Source organism: Zea mays, chromosome 7, assembly GCF_902167145.1.
Source record: "Zea mays cultivar B73 chromosome 7, Zm-B73-REFERENCE-NAM-5.0, whole genome shotgun sequence".
Lineage (NCBI taxonomy): Eukaryota > Viridiplantae > Streptophyta > Magnoliopsida > Poales > Poaceae > Zea > Zea mays.
The window spans coordinates 123,190,363-123,212,613 of NC_050102.1; the positions used below are offsets into that span (position 1 = coordinate 123,190,363).

General features: G+C 43.6%; 1 protein-coding gene across 1 annotated transcript; it reads right to left on the reverse strand.

Moving 5' to 3' along the window:
• Window positions 1–17,347: 17,347 nt before the first annotated feature.
• LOC100282888 (uncharacterized) lies at window positions 17,348–19,807 on the reverse strand. Its single transcript, NM_001155794.2, has 3 exons — window positions 19,655–19,807; window positions 19,144–19,309; window positions 17,348–19,028 (listed from the first exon to the last, which is right to left on the reverse strand). Exon 3 carries the CDS (start codon window positions 18,828–18,830, stop codon window positions 17,652–17,654), a length of 1,179 nt encoding a protein of 392 aa, NP_001149266.1. The 5' UTR covers window positions 18,831–19,028; window positions 19,144–19,309; window positions 19,655–19,807; the 3' UTR covers window positions 17,348–17,651.
• Window positions 19,808–22,251: the final 2,444 nt, after the last annotated feature.

Here is a 22,251-nt window from a genome sequence, read left to right on the forward strand (position 1 = left end):
CTAGGGAGAGATTACCTTACCTGAAAGGGGCAAGCAGGGAGGCGTCGTTGCAGAGTACAGCGAGGTCCTCGGGTCGAACTGGTGCGATGGCTTTTCGGACGAGGGACTCCTATGCTTCCTTCTTCCTGAATTCGTAGTGGGTTTTCTCGAACTAGTGGAACTTTGGAAAGGCCTCGTAGTGCTACTCTGCCTCATCTACTCGGTAGGGATGAATGGGAAGTCGCGATCGCTTGGCAAATTGGTAACATGACTTGTGGGTAAAGGGCGCAACCTCTGCAGAGTGTAAAACTGGTATATCAGCTGTGCTCGCGGTCAAGAGCGACTTAGGACTCTCGCATGATTAATTTATTTAACTAAACTTAATATGTCATATGCATTGCATTGTGGGTGTTATTATTAATTGTGACCTGTTATTTAACTGGGTTGGTATCTACTTATACTTAGTAACTGCTAATAAAATTTTGACCAACTTTAAAAGCAATACTCAACTTTAATCATCCTCTTTGGTAAGCCTTACACTTCACATGAGCCCCCACCGTAAGTGAGCTCATGCACATTATTCCCCACAATTTGTTGAGCGATGAACGTATGTGAGCTCACTCTTGTTGTACTCACATCCCCCAGGTCAAAAACAGGTACCGCAAGATGTGGAGCGTAAAGGATGTCGCGATGCGTTCGTGAGAGGTCTAAGTCGTCGTCTCCCAGTCAACTATGGTTGCTGGATTGTTGTCTTCGTATGATGTAATTATTCAACTATTTTGTGACATTCGTTAAAGATGTGACATTCGTTTCTGTACCATGAGTCATCATATGTGGGAGACTTGATCCTAGCACACATTTGAGACGTGCCCGGGTTCGGCCCCTAAATCCGTGTGTGACATACACATTGTAAAACATAGAATAAGAGGTTCGAATAAGTTAATAAGGGATTAGTAATTTTTTAGTTTATGCATACTCATGGAGTCAATGAGGTCTTTGCAGTCGTATGAAGTACCAAGTGAATCGGGCACTTATTTCTCTATATTTTTTTGCATTGATCATGGCAAGATATCACTGGTTCCTCAGATGTTTATCAAAATAAACACCTACAAAACAATTGCATAAAAATAAAATACATGTAAATACTAAACGTGTAGATTGCAAACTCATATTTACCATGTTATGGTCTAAGTAAAGTAAAACCCTTCGTTTAGCGCTAGATATTTAGGCCATGTCTTTAATTGGATATAACTCATATGTTTTAGTTTTAACATCACTGTGTCGATTTAGAAAGTTGAATTGAAAGCATTTTCTATGCAAACATGACCTCCGGATCGACACTTTACATGCTTTCGAGCTTTTATTAAGTTTATGTAACAACCTATCATCTGCAAGTGTGTAAGTTGTGGTTAAAAATACTAGGGTGAGTAAATTTTTTATACATACTAGGGTCACCAAATGATAAACTAATTATGGATTACCTCATCACCTAGATATGTGCCTAGTTGACATAGGCATTCCATCCACTTCCTTTCTACAAGGGCATCATCAATAAGCATGACTTCTACCCTTAGTTCACAAGGGATTTATTTAATAAAATCGATGAGGGCAAGATTACCCTGCGTGCAAATATAATCTAGGAACAAAACAGTTGTGAGATGAAACAGAAATTGCTTGCTATAAAAACACAAATTGATCCATACAATACCATGGAAGTTATAATACCTTCTGAAACTATTGCAGTGACCACCAATTTTTTTGCTTGTTATGAGACAAGCACACAAGTAGAGATTCATCTACTGATAGTGTATTATCTGTTTGTAGGATAGGAAGTACATTATTTTCCTCTTGAGATTCCATCCTCTTGAGACAAAACCTACATTCATAAGGTGGAATATAGGTCAGTGCCCGTTCTTCGCATGGAAGTGAGAAAAACAAATGATGATTTGATAAACTAAAGCGATACATATTGCAAAGTTTCTATATGCCACTAACATCAATCTTGTTGTGCAAATTCAAAAGGCGTCTCCTCTGAGCAATTCACTTACAATGATTGATTATGTAGATGTCTCTTTATATCTCACTTACCAAATCCAATATGTGTAAAAAGATCTACATGGAATAGAGAGAACTATAGTATAAACATCAGACATGAAAGAACATTTTGGAGCCAAATAATTGAAATTCGAAAAGTTAAAACCAAGCAAAGGTCATGATGAGGAATATAACCTATTGATCGGTGTTTTTAGTGATTTAAGCATTGTGTATAGCTAATGTTCTTTTTATGTATTCATACAAGAACCGAGAGATAAAATGATTAATGCTCTGATCACTAAGAAATCAAATAGACTGACACATGATTGCACTACTATACCAGCCGGACTCCAATATTCGGTGTCTCAACAATTCTGAGATTTGCTTTTAGTTGTCCGAACAATGTTAAAGCAATACAAATGTCATTCTTAGAGGCAACCAAACTCTTGGGCAAACATAGACCTTGCGTTGGCATGGGGGCTCAATTGGTAACCTCCATTAGTGGTGTTTGTCAGGTGAAAGGGAAATGTGCCCTTGGACCATTTCTTAGTGTTTTGGTGATTAACTGCTCAACACACCACTATGAACTAACCATCTTGGTATGAGCATGAGCACAAGTCCAAATGGCTGGGATCAAAGGACCAAAAAGTGCAACCTTGGACAAAACCACAAAAACAGAAGGCTCAAGTATTTAAATAAGTTGCACTTACTTCATGCTATGTTTCCTGCACTGGTATTTGGTTATTAACTTCTTTGTGCAAGTTAAGTGGCAATTGGACTTAGTTTGAGCATATTGCAAATCCTATTGAAATTAGGTTGCAAAGGTACGATTCTAGCACTTAGTAAAATGTCTTAGTTGCTAACGATGTTCATCTAAATGCTAGGGAACTTCTCAAGACAAGCGAAAAGAAGGGAAGAAGTTTGGCACAAAGGAGGAGTTGGGCCAGACTAGGCACCACCGGACAGTCCGGTGTGCACGAGACATGTCTGGTGCTGGCCTGCTTGGCTCACTCAAACTGGCCACTCTCAGAAAAACGTTAGGGCTTACTGGCTAAGAATCACCAGACAGTCTAGTGTGCACCGGACATGTTCGGTGCGCTAGGCGGCCAACGGCTCTACCTAGCGCCAATGGTCGGCCGCACAATCAACATCGACCACGTCAGCACGGCAATGGTCAACAAGGTCACTAGACATGTCTTATGTGCCACCAGACAGTCCGGTGCCCACCAAAAAAGGAAGGTGGCCAATCAGATGATTCGGTGGCCGTTGCATGGGAGTTGTCCGGTGGGCCATCGGACAGTCCGGTGCACCGCGGATAGAAGGCAACAAGGGCCTTCCAGATGGAGGAGCAACGGCTCCTGGGCCCCTTGGGGCTATAAAAGAGGCTCCTAGGTGCCTCTACCAGCACAACAAGCACTCCTAGAGCATACTACAACTCCGAGAATCCGCGACCATGTTGTTTGAAGAGTTTGAGACATTCGAGCGTGTTTTTAGCTACAACTCTGCCGTTCTTGTTCTTGCACTCTCTCTTTGTCTTATGTGCATGTTTTTTATATTGATCACTTATGTAAGGCGTGAGACACTCCAATGTGTGGAGATTCCTCACAAACGGGATTGAGTTATCAAGAAGACATATGTGGCACTCAAGTTTGATCTTTGATTCATTGATGTTCGCTAACTCAGTTGCACCAGCAGGCTTTTGCTTGTGAAAGCCGAAGCAAAGAGCCATCTCATCATGATGAGCATCATGACAGTAGTAGCTCAGATTATGAGCCAAAAGTTGTATATGTCGCTAAGCTTATTTGGACCACTAAGGCCAAACTTTCTGCTTACTCTTCCCTGCAGCCGATTTAGAAGAATTGGCAAGAAGTTAAATATTTGATGAGTTACATAAGAAAGGTAACATTAAATTGTCTCACACAAAAAAATATGTGTGTATTGTAAATGGCATGTCTCCTTTTTCATGAAACCAATGATTGTAATGTCTTCCGTCGGCGAACACAATCCGTTATAAATAAAGGTCGGTTGAGATTCAGGAAATGAAGATTGGCAAGCAGCTTGTCCCTGTCAACACATTAGAGTTGGTAGTTAAGAAAGTCTTGGTTCGGTCGTGTACGACCGATAAAGGCAAATGCAAAAGTATTATCATTTGTGACCCTCGCACGCCAAATCTTTCCCATAGAGTGGTTACTCGAATGGCTCCAGACAAAAGAAAGATCTAAGGCACCAGGGGTAAGCATGATCAGATACCCGATCACGGTCACCTGACCTATGTACGTCGGATGGTCCGGGAACTAAGACCGTACAATTTGCTATGAAGGTCGGACGGTCCATGGACAACCAGAAGCAACAACGACCTGAGATTGTCAGACCACAACGTCCTAAAATAGGTACTAGGAAGCAAAACACTTTCAAGACGTCTAGCTAGTTCGGCAAAGTCGATCCTACTTTTGATCAGCTTCTTACTAAATATATTAAGAAGAAGCTCGTTCCACATGACCAACCAATAAAATGAACAAAGTAAAAAAGGTGATATATGCAAAAGCAAAGGCCGACTAAACCTACCAAAAAAGTGGTGCAACCAAGATCGCTTGGTCATCCACCTCCAGGAATATCAAGGTACTGTCCAGTCTATTCATCGCCAATGTGTTGTCCTACTCAAGTGTGGGGTGGTACGGTGATGAGTCGGTATTACTTGTCCAATCTGTTTGCTTATTTAGATGGGGGCACCACAAGTTTTTGCCTATTGACATGTTGATCAGGTAGATATGGCCAAAGAGGATGCAATCCAAAACGACCTCTATGAATTATAGTCCTATCAAATAGTTATATTATCTGATCACAAGAGCCGGTAACTTGCATCAGGCTAGAAGTTCATACTTTGGGAACAAGGCATGTTGCCTAATCTATTGTTTCCTGAAAGAATCTAGTAGTACCAGGTGATTTTGGTTCACTAACCTCCACCAAAAGGCAAGGGGCATGTGTTGAGCACCACATTTGGCACATGTGCATGGATGGATAGTACATGCCCGGGATCAGATTAACTCGAGCGAGAGTACTTATCCATGCGTGGTTATCCTAACCTACCCATGGAAATCTATTGGATCCCGCCTAGGAACATGTCTAGACCTCATATCCTATAATTATAAAAGGGTGCGGCGGATTGAGAACCCCAAACACATTCCAATTGAACCCATCTATTTACTTTCTGTATCATTCATTCCTTAGGAGTAGATGTAGCGTAGTCCTAGTTGTAGCTCCACATCCCCTATCTTCACCTCTATTTAACTCTACGTCGTCTAGAGCCGTCTTGGGTGGCTTGCCGGCCTCAAGACGACCCTAGGATCTTACCTAACAAGGTCCCCTAGGGGGACAAGATTCACTTCGTCCACTTCACTCAAGATCTCTTCCTCGGACTAATTTCTTAATCCCTAGGCAACTCTACGTCATCTGGGGACCTCCTCGGGTGGCAATGTAGTTCTCCTAGGTTTCTACACATAGTGTCACACAACTTTCTCTAAACATTCTCAAATTTTTATCACAGCCTCTACATATGATATCATGACATGTGGACAAGTTTCATGATTTTCTGACTTTGTTTGTGTTTTATACAATTTTAAACAGCTGGATGGCAAGTTCACGGCCATGTTCAGTGAGTATGGTGCTCGAAGCTTCCGGTCCGCTCCTGAAATCGGTCGTAACTTGTGCTAAATAGCATGGATATCATTTTTGCATGCACAGTTTTCTAAGTTTCGAGTGACTTGCAGTTCAAATGTGAATTTTCCGAAGAAATTCAAATAAACGAACTAAATCCAGTAGTTATAGAAAACGCTGTTATAATTGCCCCAAAATGGTACATGTAGGTCTACATAGTGTAGGAACATACGACAAAAGTTTGGTAAAGAAAATAAAAAATATATATACTTTGTCGAGTGCCCACGCTAGGACACTCGACACAGAAGGCTTTGTCGAGTGCCAGCTGTGTGGCACTCGGCAAAGTATTTTTAAAAACCCTAAGTCCAGATTTTGTCGAGTGCCTGTCAGTGGGTACTCGGCAAAGACGTCTTTACCGAGTGCCAGATCCGGGGCACTCGGCAAAGTATATTTTTTAATTTTTAAAAAAATCTTTGCCGAGTTCCCGCGATCTGGCACTCGGCAAAGCCGGTGAATATTACACACATGTCTTCCTCTTTGCTCAGTCTAACTCTCAAACACACACCGCCGCCCGCGCGCCGCCACTCCATCGCCCGTGCGCCGCCACCCCGCCGCCCGCGCGCCGCCGCCCCCGCCCCGCCACGCCATCTCCCCGCCAATCCCGCCCTCGACAACGCCAATCACCGGCCATCCTCCCCGCCGCGCCATCTCCACCAACCACCGCTATTGCGGCCATCTCCCCGCCAATCCCGCCCTCGACAACGCCAATCACCGGCCATCCTCCCCGCCGCGCCATCTCCACCAACCACCGCTATTGCGGCCATCTCCCCGCCAATGCCGCCCTTGATCCCGCCAATCACCGGACACCCCGCCATATCCACCATCCTGCCCGACTAAGGTATACATTTCTAATATATGTGTATTGTTGGTCTATACGAAATTACATGTGATTGATTCGATTATTATTAGGTTATATGAAATTATTTACATATAGTTATATGTAGTTGGTCTACATATGGTTATATAAAATTGTTAGGATTGATATTAAGTGGTAGCACTCGGCAATGATTCGATTAAAATATAAATGTACTTTGCATGTGGCTATGTAGTGGATTATATATACATATATATATATATGTATGTATGTATGTATGTATGTATGTATGTATGTATGTATGTATGTATGTATGTATGTATGTATGTATGTATGTATGTATGTATGTATGTATGTATGTATGTATGTATGTATGTATGTATGTATGTATGTATGTATGTATGTATGTATGTATGTATGTATGTGTGTGTTTGTCGGCCATCGTGCTGTTGAAATATGCGTGGTTGTCAGCCATCGTGCTGATACTTTTATTTGCAGGTTTTAGAAACCTCCCCATGTAGGGGAGGTGCTGCCGAAATTTTCTTTTGCTAGGCTTCTGTTAGAGGATGGAGGACCGTGAGTAGATGTATACGGGCCATAGAGGAAGGAACGATGTCACACCTGAATGGATTAGAAAGACCGATGATTTCGTGGAACGGGCATATGGCAAAGCTGCTAAAGGAACGAGTCTAGTCCCATGCCCGTGCAGCAAATGTGCCAACCAAAAAAGAAAATCGAAGAAGGCCATGGTAGAACATATTTGGAAGAATGGATTTATGTCGGGCTATACTCGGTGGATCTTTCATGGTGAAGTGCATCGTACAAGAGAGGAGGTGCTGAGACAACGCGCCGAGGATTATGATGTCGATGCGGGGGTAGCGGATATGTTGAACGACTATCACGAGGAACAGTACGTCGGAGGATGTATGGATGACAAGCCAGAGCCGACTACAAAGGCGTTCTACGATATGTTTGACGCGGCACAGAAGCCCCTTCACGACTAGACAAAGGTTTCTCGACTGGATGCCATTAGGCGTGTAATGGCGTTCAAGTCACAGTACAGGATGAGTCGAGACGCATTCGATGGCTTGTTGACGGTTATTGGGAGCCTCTTTCTAGAGGATCACGTTCTGCCAAAGAGCATGTACGAGGCACAGAAACTCCTTCGTGCACTCAAGATGACGTATGAGCAGATACATGTTTGTCCGAAGAGCTGCATGCTATTTAGGAAAGAATACACGGAGGCAAAGTATTGTCCCAAGTGTAAATCGTCTAGGTTCATGGAGGCTGACTCTAGTGATGGACAGAAGAGGCAGCTCGACATCCCCTTGACAATCCTACGACACCTTTCGTTCATACCGAGGATCCAGCGTCTATACATGACCGAGGAATCCGCGAAACATATGACATGGCACAAAAATGGAAAACGATACAATCCTGACAAGATGGTGCACACATCCGATGGTGAAGCATGGAAACACTTTGATGCCATTCACCGTGAGAAAGCCGAAGAGGCTCGTAATGTACATGTTGCGCTGGCCACAGATGGGTTCAATCCCTATGGAATGAGTGTTGTCCCGTACACATGTTGGCCCGTGTTTGTTATCCCAATCTATCTCCCCCCGGTGTGTGCTTTCAAAGGCAGAATATATTCGTGTCGTTGATAATTCCTGGACACCCGGGGAATAAAATGGGCGTGTACATGGAGCCTTTGATCGATGAATTGGTACGTGCCTGGGAGGAAGGGGTATGGACGTATGACCGAGCTACGAAGACAAACTTCAGAATGCATGTTTGGTACTAGTACTCCATGCATTACTTACCGGCGTATGGGCTATTCTACGCCTGGTGTGTTCACGGTAAGTTCCCATGCCCAGTTTGCAAGGAAGCTCTTAGGTTCATTTGGTTGAAAAAGGGTGGCAAATATTCGTCCTTCGATAAACATCGACAATTTCTCCCTCCTGACCATCCATTCCGCTTAGACATCAAGAACTTTACAAAAGGTGTCGTAGTGACAGACCGCCCACCTACAACGATGACTGGTGCCAAAATTCGTCAACAGGTAGATGGGCTCGTGGCCAATACAGAAGGTGGTTTTGTCGGATATGGTGAGCAGCATATGTGGACACATAAGTCGGGCTTGACTCGGCTCCCCTATTATAACGACCTGCTCCTTCCACACCACATTGACGTGATGCACACTGAAAAGAATGTTGTCGAGGCACTTTGGGCAACAATTATGGACATTCTGATAAGTCAAAGGATAACGTAAAGGCAAGAGTGGATCTAGCAGCGTTATGTGATAGACCAAACCAAGAGATGAAGCCGCCAAGTGGTGGAAAGACATGGAGAAGGCCTAAGGCCGATTTCGTCATAAGTAGGGCCCAGAGAAAGGAAGTACTTCAGTGGATCAAGATGTTGATGTTCCCTGATGGGTATGCAGCTAACCTAAGTAGGGGTGAACTTATCTACTCTGTGAGTCTTAGGGATGAAGAGTCATGACTTCCACATATGGATTGAACGGATTCTTCCTGCGATGGTTCGAGGCTATGTCCCTGAGCATGTCTGGCTAGCGCTTTCAGAGTTGAGCTATTTCTTCCATCAGCTTTGTGCAAAAGAGTTATATCGGGTTGTGGTTGCAGACTTGGAAAGATTGGCACCCGTGTTACTATATAAGCTTGAGAAGATATTTCCACCTGGCTTCTTCAATCCAATGCATCATTTGATTCTTCATCTCCCCTATGAGGCACGAATGGGGGGCCCATGCAGGGACGTTGGTGCTATCCAATCGAGAGATGTCTAAAGACTATTCGAAATAAATGCAAAATCGAGGCTTCCATTGCAGAGGCATACATTCTAGAGGAGGTGTCAAACTTCACAACAACTTACTATGGTGACAAACTGCTGAGCGTGCATAATCCACCCCCTCGTTACAATGATGGCGACAATGAATCGAACCTTAGCATATTTCGAGGCCAACTCGGAAGCGCAAGTGGCTCGACCACCAAGACCCTGACACATGAAGAGTGGCGGCATATCATGCTATATGTATTGACCAACCTTGAAGAGGTGATGCCATACATGGAACAATTTCTTCATGAATTCTGGCGTCGATCAAGGGACCCAACTCCACAGGAATATGATACTCTTCTTAGAAAGGGTGCGAGAAATGGATTGCCCGATTTCATTTCCTGGTTCAAACGTAAGGTATGTGCTTAGTTTGTCAAAGAGATTCGTCTATGAACTCAATTTAGCGTCTTTTAACTTGCGAATACTTGCAGGGCCAAATAGATCCGTCTATGAGTGTCGAGTTGAGACAAGTAGCCAACGACTTTGCTTATAGGGTCAAGAAATATTCTGGGTGTGACGTCAATGGATATCGTTTTCGCACAACAAACTACGACCAAAATCGGCCCAATCAGAAAACAACGTGTTATGGAGTCTTTACGCCTGGCCTTGACGATGTCGATTATTTTGGACGAATCGAAGAAATATATGCACTCAATTTTTATGGTTCCAAACCTCTTACTCTAGTGATATTCAAATGTAATTGGTTTGACCCTCAAGTGACGAGACGAACATATTCTAATCTTGGGATAGTCGAAATTCGACAAGATTCCACCTTACCAGGAGATGATGTCTATATCGTGGCCCAACAGGCCACACAAGTGTATTATCTCCCATATGCGTGCCAAATGAAAGAACATCTTAAGGGTTGGGATGTTGTGTATAAGGTATCGCCGTACAGGATATTACCTGTTCCTAACGATGAAGATTATAACTTAGACCCGGATACATATGATGGAGAGTTCTTCCAAGAAGATGGGCTAGAAGGGTGATTTGAGATAGACTTAACCGAAGCTATCGGAATGGCTGTAGATATTGAAATGGTTGTTGATGAGGAGGATGATGAGGTGCAAAATGAGAATGACTTAGTAATCCTTGAAGGCAATGACATTAATGACGAACTTACGCCTTCAGATGGTGTTGACTATGAAATGGTTGATAGTGATGATGAGAGTTATGATCCGGCTAACCCCGACACATATGAAGTTTATTTTTAATCGATGTAATGCTATATGACTTTTTATTTCACACCTGTTTTTAAATACATCTTTTTATATGTGCTTATTTGTTTACTCTTAATTGCAGGTTGTTGGACAAAGATGGTGGGCGGTTGGCTGAGGAGGAGGAGGGGGAGGAGGGGGGGGGGGAGGAGCAGGACGGCGGACGACACATAGCAGGACGAGGCGCAGCAGGACGACCTTGTCCAGCAGTAGGCGGCGCAGCAGGACGATGATGAAGCTCAGCAGGACGCCTCAGGTTCTGGCACCTCAGGTTCGAGGAGCGTCTACCTGCGAGGTCCCGCGAGTCTCCCTCAGCGTCCCATACTTCAGGACAGATGACCATTGATTCGGCCGGATGGGGAGAGGCATGTAACTTTATGTTCTTCATTCTTGTTAATATTATGTGTTCAAAATCATAATATAAACTAATACTTTTTATTTATCACTTGGACAGGTCTTGAACGGTTGTGGAGAATGCTGGGGGTCATCGTCGCAACCCCAGTGGCATCCTCGGCCTGCTGTGCAGGGAACACTTCCCTAGACTGGTTGAGTACGCCAGAGTGACGGGCCCAGCCTACACCTTCGACCACTACGCCGTCGCCCCCGATGCAGTAGACTGGGACGACCGAGAATTCAATAACAAGGTGGAGCGGGTGAATCAAGAGCTGTGGGTAAGTCTTAGTATAATGTAAAATATGTCGCATTCGTTGCACATTCTTGAAATAATGTATGGATACATCGTTTTTGTATGCAGGATTTCTATAGATGTGAGGCTGGATACGAGGCTAGGGCAGATTTGTGGCCACCACAAGCTGTAAGAAGCTCATCGTGGACATGCACTATGAGGCCTGAATCCAGGCCATCGTCAGCTACCACGGCTCCATCCTTGGGGAGAAGGAGACCAAGCAGCAAGCCTGAACCATGTCGTTGACCAGGGACCAGTACCTACAGGTAAAGTCATGCATGTTTGGTACCAGTACTCCATGCATGAATTTAATTTTATCTTCTCATATGCAGTGTACGTGTTTACTTTGTAGATGATTCCATATTGGTGCGCCGCACATCCTCTGTGCTGGGAGCAGATGGTGGATAGGTGGTGCTCGCCTGACTGGGACGAGGCGCACAACGCTAGCCGGAAACGGCGTCTGATGATGCAAGGTCCCTCGCACCACCAAGGCAGCCGCAGCCTCAGCAAATATGCAGAAGCATGGGTACGCCCTCTTTTTTATTTAGGTATATAACACTGGATTAGATATTATTTCTAACTATCTCGTTGGTTTTCTTGCAGTCGGCGTCACATGGTGGCCAGCCTTGCTCCATCTTCTCGGCCTATGCTATGGCCCATAAGGGCAAGGCGACGTCCGACGTCACCTACAACCCGGATGACAGGCCCGAGGCATACAACAACCCCGCCATCTACAGCTGCCTTCATGACTACACCATCATGGCGTAGGAGGTCCATGGCCCATAATACGATCCGAGGACCAAGCAGATCGACCCCGATGTGCTCATGAGGGTCGGAGGAGGCAAGAGACATGGGCGGTACTGGATTGCCGATGGGGCAATCGACTCGTCGTCCACTCCCACTTTGTCTCAGGTGTGAGCAAGGAGCACGGGCTTGAGTCCAGCCATACGACCTCGGCACGAGAGCTCACAACATCGCATAAAGCAACTCAAGGTTAGTGCTTTTGTAACTCGTCATTACTTGAGTTATATACCTTCTCTTTGAGTTACTATAACATTGGCTTGTAATATTACAGACCCAGCTAGAAAAAGAGAGGAGGGAACGTCAAGAGATGGAGGCGAGGATGATGGCGGAGCGGGAGGCAGAGTGGGCGGCTCGCCTGGCAGATCAGCAGAGGATGGCGGAGATGTTCCAATACATGCAGAGCCTTGGCACCGCACAGGGTTTCGCTCCACCACCTCCATTGTTCCCTACAATTGACCCTGCTCTGTTCCATACTCCTGTGAGTATCAAAATTGTAGTTAGATGTTGGTAATGCATCTGGTATAACACATGCAATCTCTTCTCTGTGCAGGGCCAATCTGGGGCGGCATCCAGCAACCCTCATGAAGCGCCCAACCCATCGCAGCACCAGTCCAACCACCCACCTCGATGAGAGTTATGTTTTTAGTGTTCAGACTTCAGAACTTGTGTTGAATACTTATGTCAGAGCTTGAGACATATGTGTTGATACTTCTGAACTTGTGTCGATACTTCTGAACTTGTGTTGAGAACTTGTATATTAATGTTTGTGTTGGATATTTATGTCTGTGATGATATCTGTGATGTATATATGTGATGATATCTATGATGTGTCTTTTATTTGTTTAGATGGAATAGAAAAAACAAATTAAAAAGGTGTGTACTGATCACTTTACCGAGTGTTACACTCAACAAAGAGGTGGTTTGCCGAGTGTCAGGGCCATAACACTCGACAAAGAACCAATACCTGGGCACCGGTATAGCTTCTTTGCCGAGTGTGGTGACCCTGACACTCGACAAAGAGGCACACTTTGTCGAGTGTCGTACAAAGCACTCGGCAAAGAACCTGACAAAGGGACCCACTGACGGATTCTTTGTCGAGTGCTGGCCGGAATTTCTTTGCCGAGTGTCACCTAGAACACTCGGCAAAGACGCCGTCTCCGTCACCCCGGTGCCGTGACGGTCGCTTTTTTTTGCCAAGTGCCCGAGAAAAAGTACTCGGCAAAGAAGCCTTTGCTGATGTACTGTTCGTCGAACCCTCTTTGCCGAGTGCGACACTCGGCAAAGACTTTGCCGAGTGTTTTTCAGGCTTTTGTCGAGTGCTTCAGGCACTCGACAAAGCACCCGATTCCGCTAGTGTTTACAAATACAATGTTATTCATTTCTATAACATCAAAACTTAGTAGCTGAAATGAGCTTATGTAAGTATGTTTGTTCGTGTGGCTTCTGATAAAAGGTATTTCAATTACGAACCGGCGAGTTATTTATTATTCTGATCAATTGCAGTTGGTGTACCTGCTGTGGAACTCATCTCGGTTGACTTGGAGTAGGCTTTATATAAATCTTAGCATACCATTGTGAATTGTTGGTGGTCTTATTGGTGGACAAGAACTGTAGTCATTGATTGGCAATGAATGAATAATTCGTAGCAACCTAAAATTGTATGGCATGCTTAAATTTCTGGAGAGATGACATGTTTATGTTTAAATTGTGTTGATTTTATTTGGTTTTTGTTGGTATTTAAAGTTTGGGATTTAATCCACATGAAATAAGCGAACAAACATAGTTATTTGGTTTTTGGGATACAATCCATATGGAATAAACGGACACACATTGGTTGATTGGGTTTAGGGATTTAATCCCGCATGGGATTGGGTGAATGGTTTGGATTCACCCAATCCATATGTTAAAAAAACAATTCGGAAAAATTCTATAGCTACCAAACAAAAACATGGTTGAGCCCGGGATTGCATCTTGCAAGGAGGCATAGCTCTCTTGAGTTATCATGGAAAAAAATCTTGGAAGCAATATTGCGCTAAGAGCTTCGCAGTGTAGGGCCATTGATTTTGGAAGCCAAATCTAACCGCTTTGTAATACTATCTCCAACAATTTATCTATACACATCCCTATATTTAAATTCAACTCTATGAGTAGTACAATTTACCGTGCAAAACAGTATTTTGGAACCCTATATTTAAGGAAGCATACTTTGCACTATGCTTGTTTGTATTGTGGCGAGTAGAAGAGCCAGTGGCCGAGGATCCGGGTGTTCAGCAGGTAGAAGTTGCTGAGCAGGAGCTCACTGGAGGCAAGTTGTGCCCTTGACCACTTTTATTACCCAATAATGTTCTTTATTATCACTTATCCATGCATAGGCTTAATTTTTATGGGACCCAATAGGTCACCCTAGTCTAGTTATCCTTTTACCTTGTTCATCCCTGAATCATTTGGGTAGTTTTGCTATTGCTCTATATGTTTTGGGTTTAATATTACATTATGTTTATGTTCCAATTATACTGTTATTTTATTTATTATTCATGACAAGATCATTATTTTTAATTGGAACATGGAGCTTAACTTGAGAAACTCGTGCCACCACAAGGGTGGAATGGGATGCCCTTGGCTAACTAACTAGAAAAGCTAGTGGAGGACTACCTTACCCGATAGGAGCAAGGGCAGTAGGGAAGTAGGCGTGTAGGGAGGTTTCCGGGTTGATTTTGCTGCGATAGCAGTCAGACGGGGGATTCCTGCATTGCTCTTTCTAGAAACTGTAACGGGTTTTCTGAAACTAGTGGAACTTTGTAAAGGCCTCGTAGTGTTACCCTGCCTCGCTTCCTTGGTAGAGGTGTATGGGAGTCGCAATCCCTTGGCAAATGGGTAACATGACTTGTGGGTACAGGGTACAACCTCTGCAGAGTGTAAAACTAGTATACTAGCTGTGCTCGCGGTTATGAGCAGCTCAGGACTCTCGCATGATTAAACTATGGAACTAAATTCAATTTGTCATTTGCATTGCATGAGATTTATTATTAATTTTGTTCTATTATTATTATGGTATGCATTTACTTACATCTAGTAATTGCTAATAAAATTTGACCAACTAATTAAAAGCAATGTTCAGCTTTAACCCCTATTATTGATCAACCTTACACTTCACATGAACTCCCACCTTTGGTGAGTTCATGCACATTATTCCCCACGACTTGTTGAGCTATGATCTTTTGTGAGCTCACTCTTGCGATATATAAACCCCCCACAGGAGAAGAACAGGTGGCCCAGGAGGAGCCGCACAACGAGGAGTTCGACTTGATCTAGGTGGCGTCTCCCAGTCGACTTTATGGCGCCAAGGATGGACTTTTGTTCGCTTTATATTTAACTTCTATTTTCATAAGACTTCCGCTATGTATTAATTACTTTTATGATATTGTGACATTTATCTCTATAAACTCTGTTATTATATGTGTTGTTCTTCTTTGGCGCACATATGAGACGCATCCGGCTTTATTCCTTAAATCCAGGTGTGACAAAAAGGCAGGGGGCATGTGTTGAGCACCAAAAGTGGCGGACGGTCCGGCCTTAGGGCCCGGACGGTCCGTGGCCCCGCGATCAGATCAACTCAGGTGATTATCCTTATCTCGTGCCTGGTTATCCATCTAATCACGTGGGAGTTGTTGGCTATCTCCTAGGAACAGGTCCAGACCTCCTCCCCTATAAATATAAAGGGGTGCGACCGATTGAGAACCCCCGAACACATTTCAGTCGAATCTATCTACTTTATTTACCCTAGGATCTTAGCCCTCCCAGGGGGCAAGATCTAGTTGTTGATTCAAAATACTATATCTCGGCTGCCTCTTAATTCCTAGACGACTCCACGTCGTCTGGGGACGCCCCGGGTGACCTGTCGACCCAGAGCGCCTAAGATCTCTCCCCTAGGTGCAAGATCTAGATTCCAACGAGGAGCAAGACGACCCTATGCCATCGCGGACCGTCCGGCCCTGTGCGAGGGCCATCCGGTGCGACGTAGGGAAGGTGTCTCTCCTGCGCCCAGGTCACAGACCGTCCGGCCCTGTGCCGCGGACCGTCCGCACCTCCGCAGAGAGCACCACCAGACAGTACACCCCTAGTGATTGGCGCTGCCCAGATCGGCGCCAACACCTGCGAGTTAATTTATTATTCTGATCAATTGCAGTTGGTGCACCTGCTGTGGAACTCATCTCGGTTGACTTGGAGAAGGCTTTATATAAATTTTAACATATCATTGTGAATTGTTGGTGGTTCTATTGGTGGACAAGAACTGTAGTCATTGATTTGCAATGAATGAATAATTAGTAGCAACCTAAAATTGTATAGCATGCTTAAATTTCTGGAGAGATAACATGTTCTATGTTTAAATTGTGTTGATTTTATTTGGTTTTTGTTGGTATTTAAGTTTGAGATTTAATCCACATAGAATAAGCAAACAAACATAGTTGTTTTTGGGATACAATCCATATGGAATAAACAAACACATATTGGTTGATTGGGTTTAGGGATTTAATCCCACAAGGGATTGGGGTGAATGGCTTAGATTCACCCAATCCATATGTGCAAAAAAACGGTCCGAAAAAATTTTATAGCTACCGAACAAGAACATGGTTGAGCCCGGGATTGCAACTTGCAAGACCAAATGGAGGTAAAATCCGCTACTATCCCAATAGATTAAATAAAGCATAGCTCTCCTGCGTTGTCATGGAAAAAAATCTTGGAAGCAATATTGCGCTAAGAGCTTCGCAGTGTACGACCATTGAGTTTGGAAGCCAAATCTGACAGCTTTGTAATACTATCTCCAACAATCTATACACATCCCTATATTTAAAATCAACACTACAAACAATGTTTTGTGTAACTATATGGGTGGACACGGTCTTACTCGAAGAAATACATCGCTGACTCTGACCCGCTCGCAACTGTCTTACACAGCATAACAGGAAAAACATATATATGCAAAAGTGTTATAAACCTGTCCAACAAGAGTGTGAATCAAAACAATGACAAAACTTGGTGCTCATACTGAGACTATGTAACTAATTCAATAATACTGCTAGTGTTACGTTGATGAACAAGAATAATATCATGTCGTGTTGATGGCTTCTGTTGAGAACAAGAATAACATCAGTCGTTGAAGACCCACTGACTAACAACAAAAATAATATCAAGATATTTAAAAAAAAAAGAAGTATGAAATGTGCTACATGTGCTAATCACAACAGCGGGAGTGACAACCAATAGATTATTAACCAAAATTTCCAATATATTGCGGGAATAGGCAAGTCTGTTACAAGATCATTCTCCCCACAAGGGCATCGGCAGCAGAAACAATATGACTAAACAACAATATGCAGCTCACTATGGCAGACGCAGCAAGCCATCCAGAGTACTTATTGAACAGGAAAAATATTAAGCAAACAAATTGCCGGTAGCCCAGCTAACTGCTTAACTGAAACCAAAAGAACAGAGAGACAGAGGTCTCAGACTTCTTCATAACTTAGGTGAAGAACCACCTAAGTTATCCAAATCTTTAAGCATCCAAATCTTTCTTCACCACCTTCTTCACCGCATTCCAGCAGCCAATACACATCTCGTCATTTGAGGCCATCTCCATTCCATCGCTGCTCCAGCCATCCGTCTGCAAGGTCGACCTCGGCGATACAGAGCCAGAGGGAACAGCAGTAAAGCTCTGGTACATCAGCAGACCGCCACCAGGAAGCTCTTGCTCTACAGGATCACCGCACATGTAGGAATCGATGTCTGCACCCGTCGCCCATGATTTGGCGAACCCACGGCCACCAAAGATGGTAACTGCGACCGAGAAGTCCGAAGGAGAGAAGCCTGCCAGGACCCTCCTGATCACATCGCTGTAGACCAGTGAGCTGGGGTCGAAGTTCATAGCTTCGTAGCTTGCGTAGCTGAAACCTTCCTCGGGTGTCACGTGGATGGTGGAGGCTGCAGGCCCGAAGACGCCATTCATCGAGTACCCACAGGGGTCAAACTCAAAGTCACAGATCTCCATCTCGGGAATGATCTCATGAATCCCCGAGAGCTTCGTCATCTCTTTAGCTGAAGTGCAGCTGCCACCAGTGGAGTTCTTGAAGAACACAGCAGCTTTCTTAACGTCAAGCTCTGTCATGCACATCTCAAGCGTCACCATAGGACGCTCAGGCTCCTCTGTGGCGTAGTAGACATGCCACTTCTTGTTGGGCTTGAACGGTTCACCGATCAGGTAGGCATTGCCACCGGACTTGAGGTTACCAAAGAAAGCGTTCAGCACAGATACCTCCTCCGAGAAGCTGCGGTGTGGCGCGGGCTGCGCGCCGGGGAAGATGAAGGTCCCACGAGAGTACTTCGCTGAAAGAAGAGGCAGTGACAGCCCTGCAGCAAGCTCAAGGATGCGAGGAATGGCGAGCAGCAGCTTCGTCGTCCCACAGGTCTTCAGAACAACCTTGTGGGGATACACAAAGAGGCTGGACTCGGACAGAACATATGAGTCGAAGCTCTCGTTGGAGAGCTGTGACACTATGGTGCACCGTGCGAGATCCAGAAACGAGTCGATCTGCTCACGGGAGAGGGCGCGCAGGCCACGACCACAAGGGTCCTCAAAGACAGGCGCGTCAGAGAACGTGATCTCGAGGCGCTTCTCATAGCCCTCAAAGCCAATAGGGGAGGCAGGAGAAGAGACACAAGAATCTGCTGAAGACATCGCCACTGGATGACGTGTTGCAAGAAAGAGAGGATGAGAGAGGAAAAGGAGAGATGGGCAAGACAAGTTGGAATCTCAGAAGCAGAGGAAGGCAGCCAGAGCCAACGGAAAACTACCGACACAAGAGGAAAACTGAATTAAAATCCTACTCTACCGCGAATTGCATGTGAGGCGATATCAGGATGGCTGGCGGACGCACTGCAAAACAAAAGATCAAACAAATAACGAGCGTCAGTAACCAAAGCGTGGAACGTATCAATGAGAAGTAGATTTAGAACGGCATTGCTTGTACCGCAGGTTTTTTGGTTCTTACGTTGGAATAAGCAGCAGTCTGGAACTTCTTGATTCCTCCGGCTGGGCGAACGTCCTCGATCTTGTAGCCAAGGGGAGCTTCGTACATGAAATTACTACTACTACTACTAGACTTCTTGCCACCTTTCGACTCCATTAGAGCATCCACAAATGCAATCTCCTTGAACCTGTCGATCGAAAGAGAGTAAGTTCTCCTTCTTGGGCAGCAGAACAGCACAAACGATTAGCAATTATCAGGATCCAAATTCTAAGGTAGCACAGACAAAATGTAAGTTTTCCCGACACCTCCGACAAACGGGGGCAGGAAGGCGATCTCAAACTCTCCCGACGAAAATCAAAAGCGCCCTCAAGAACCCAACCAAGATCTAAGCCAACGTACTACGATCTACCACAGACGAAACCGCCGGCCACTCCTCTCAGGACCCTACAGAGTCCTGGTGCACACAACGCAGGGCACGGCAGCAGGATGAGTAAACCGAGCGCAAGGAAGGACGAGAGAAAGGAAAACTCACGTTCGTCCAGAACGAGACCGGCGGCGGCTCCAAGACGAGCGGGCTCGTTTGAAGGACCGGCCGAGAGGAAGAAGGTGAGGGCTGCTGGTGCTCTGGGTTGGGCAGCTCGACGGCTGGGAGAAGGAATAGGTAGGGCGGCTCTTCTTGGGATGGGTGGAGACAGGAACGCCGAGCGCTATTTATAGCGGCCAGCGGGCGTGAGGGCGCCCGGGGGCCAGGGCCCAGGGCAACGAGCTGGCTGGCCCAAATGGCCCGGGTCAACGAGCTGGCTGTGCCAAACGGCAAACGCTAACCTAGGCCCCGTTTGGGGTGACTAAAGTTTAGTAACTAAATTTTAGTCACTTAGTTCCTAAAGAAGCAAACATTGTGACTAAAATAGGGTGACTAAACTTTAGTTCTTTAGTCACCAAGGGATTACTAAAAGGGACTAAAGTAGTATTTTTACCTTATTTGCCCTTTCAACTTTCTTCTTATAGCAAACATTCATTAATTAATAGGGGTAAAACAGTCAATATTCACAGCAATTAATGATCTTTAGTTCAGTTTAGTCACTGGAACCAAACATGGTACTTTAGCAACTAAACTTTAGTCACTAAAATTTAATCTAGTGACTAAAGGAACCAAACAGGGCCCTAGTCGAGTCTACTGTAGAGTCAGACGCAAATGAAGCAAATTTATTGAGGGGGAAAAAATAAACGGAATTCGTTGACCGCTGGAGAACGTGCTTTGTATAGTCGCGTCTGATATTATACGCATAACGTACCATGTCATTCTCACGACATCGTAGAGCAAAGTACTAGAGTTAAAAATTAGTATAAACATAAATATAAAATGATAAACATCATTATAATATATAAAATCCATGTGATAAAATATCATTGTAACACTAATATTATATTGATGATATAAATATGTAATATTATTATAAATATGTTGACTAAAATAAAATGAATTGATGTCTAACAAATATTATAATATCACACAAATTATTTTTAAAGAATCAATATAGAATTCTAAATGTTAGGTAAATATACCGACAAACATACATTAATCTAAACTTTTTAGCGATATTGATGGATCTATTATATGTTTGTAGGGATAGTATATCAGTACGAATTATACTCATAACTTAACAGATCAATCACAAAGTTTCTCCAAACAATCTTTGCATCCTATGCACGAGACATAATAAAACAAAACATCTTTTTTATTATATAATTGGGATGTATGTTGAATATTAAACAAACGTACTCCAATCACCCTAACAAATTCTATTCGTCGATCATTCCCCCACATGGTCATAGCTTGTAGAATAAGGTAGTTTTTATTAATCATATAGAATAATGTTTCACCAACTATGTTATATATAATAGAAATCCTAAAAAACTTAAAATTGCTGAGAAGGTGGTACCAAAAATACTCTTTTGAGTCAATTGGAGCATCAGTCCGAATTGTATGCTCCCACTTAAAAATATTATCTGTTCGTCCAGAACGTTTCTTATTGTAAGTAATCTTATATTTCTTTGAGGTTGTGATAATCGCTTATGCGAATATCTTGTATGGCATATGCTTACACTAATCTTGAGTGAGTGTAAAGTCGATGAAAATCACATACTTCTTACTATGATCAATTATGAAAAGGACGTATCAATCGGTGAATTTCTATGGTATAGGAATCTGCAAAATATCAACCATTAGGATTGCAAAGATATGCCCTTTATAAATGCATTCGAAATGAACAGAGACTTACATATTTACAATCCATGATATAATAGTTTATTGATGGCCAAGAGTCAAATGTTTTCGCTAACTCTTTTCTTGTAGGGTCCTCATGATACTTTTGAACTTTGCCAAAACCAGTTACGCTCTAGATAAATATTATATATACTAGGTGAATGCCCGTGCGTTGCAACGGAAACATATATCACGATAACTTATAACATATATCATGATAAATGTTCTTCTTGCAATGCAAAGGCACTCATCTAGTCACAAATGAAGTAACACAGACAATAACATGTAGGTTCTGGTAGCTTTTTGAGCCTAAGCTCATATTACTCGGCAAACTTCAACCTTACCACCAAAACCAGTAAATACATATAAGTTTATTGCTCATTATTAGAACTGTTGTGAGATGTTGTATGCCAGTAATAAAGATTCACTACAGTACATGACTAAAAACCCATAGAAATAATCTATATGTGGTTGCATAATTCGTAGGTGTAGAACACCACCTAACCTGCTTCATGCTCAAACACTTATCAAATACAATACTATAGGACAATATGATGTTGCAAAGATGGGGCAAAACCATGTTTCACAATACTATAGGACAATATTATCGACACAAGGCCTCATTGATGATCATCCTTGTCATAGTGGCCATTTGGATCACCACCATCACCAATGACCTTGAGCTGCCCAAAATCAACAAAATAATATTTAAGTCAAGTGCTAATCTGTAACACCCCTGGTGTTACTATAACTAAAACTTGAGCATGACATCATAAGCATTGGCATTGCATATGTTTGATACACCTAGAGTGCATTCACTAGGCAAAAATTTCAAACAAGTTGTATTGTTTTAATGTTTTTGC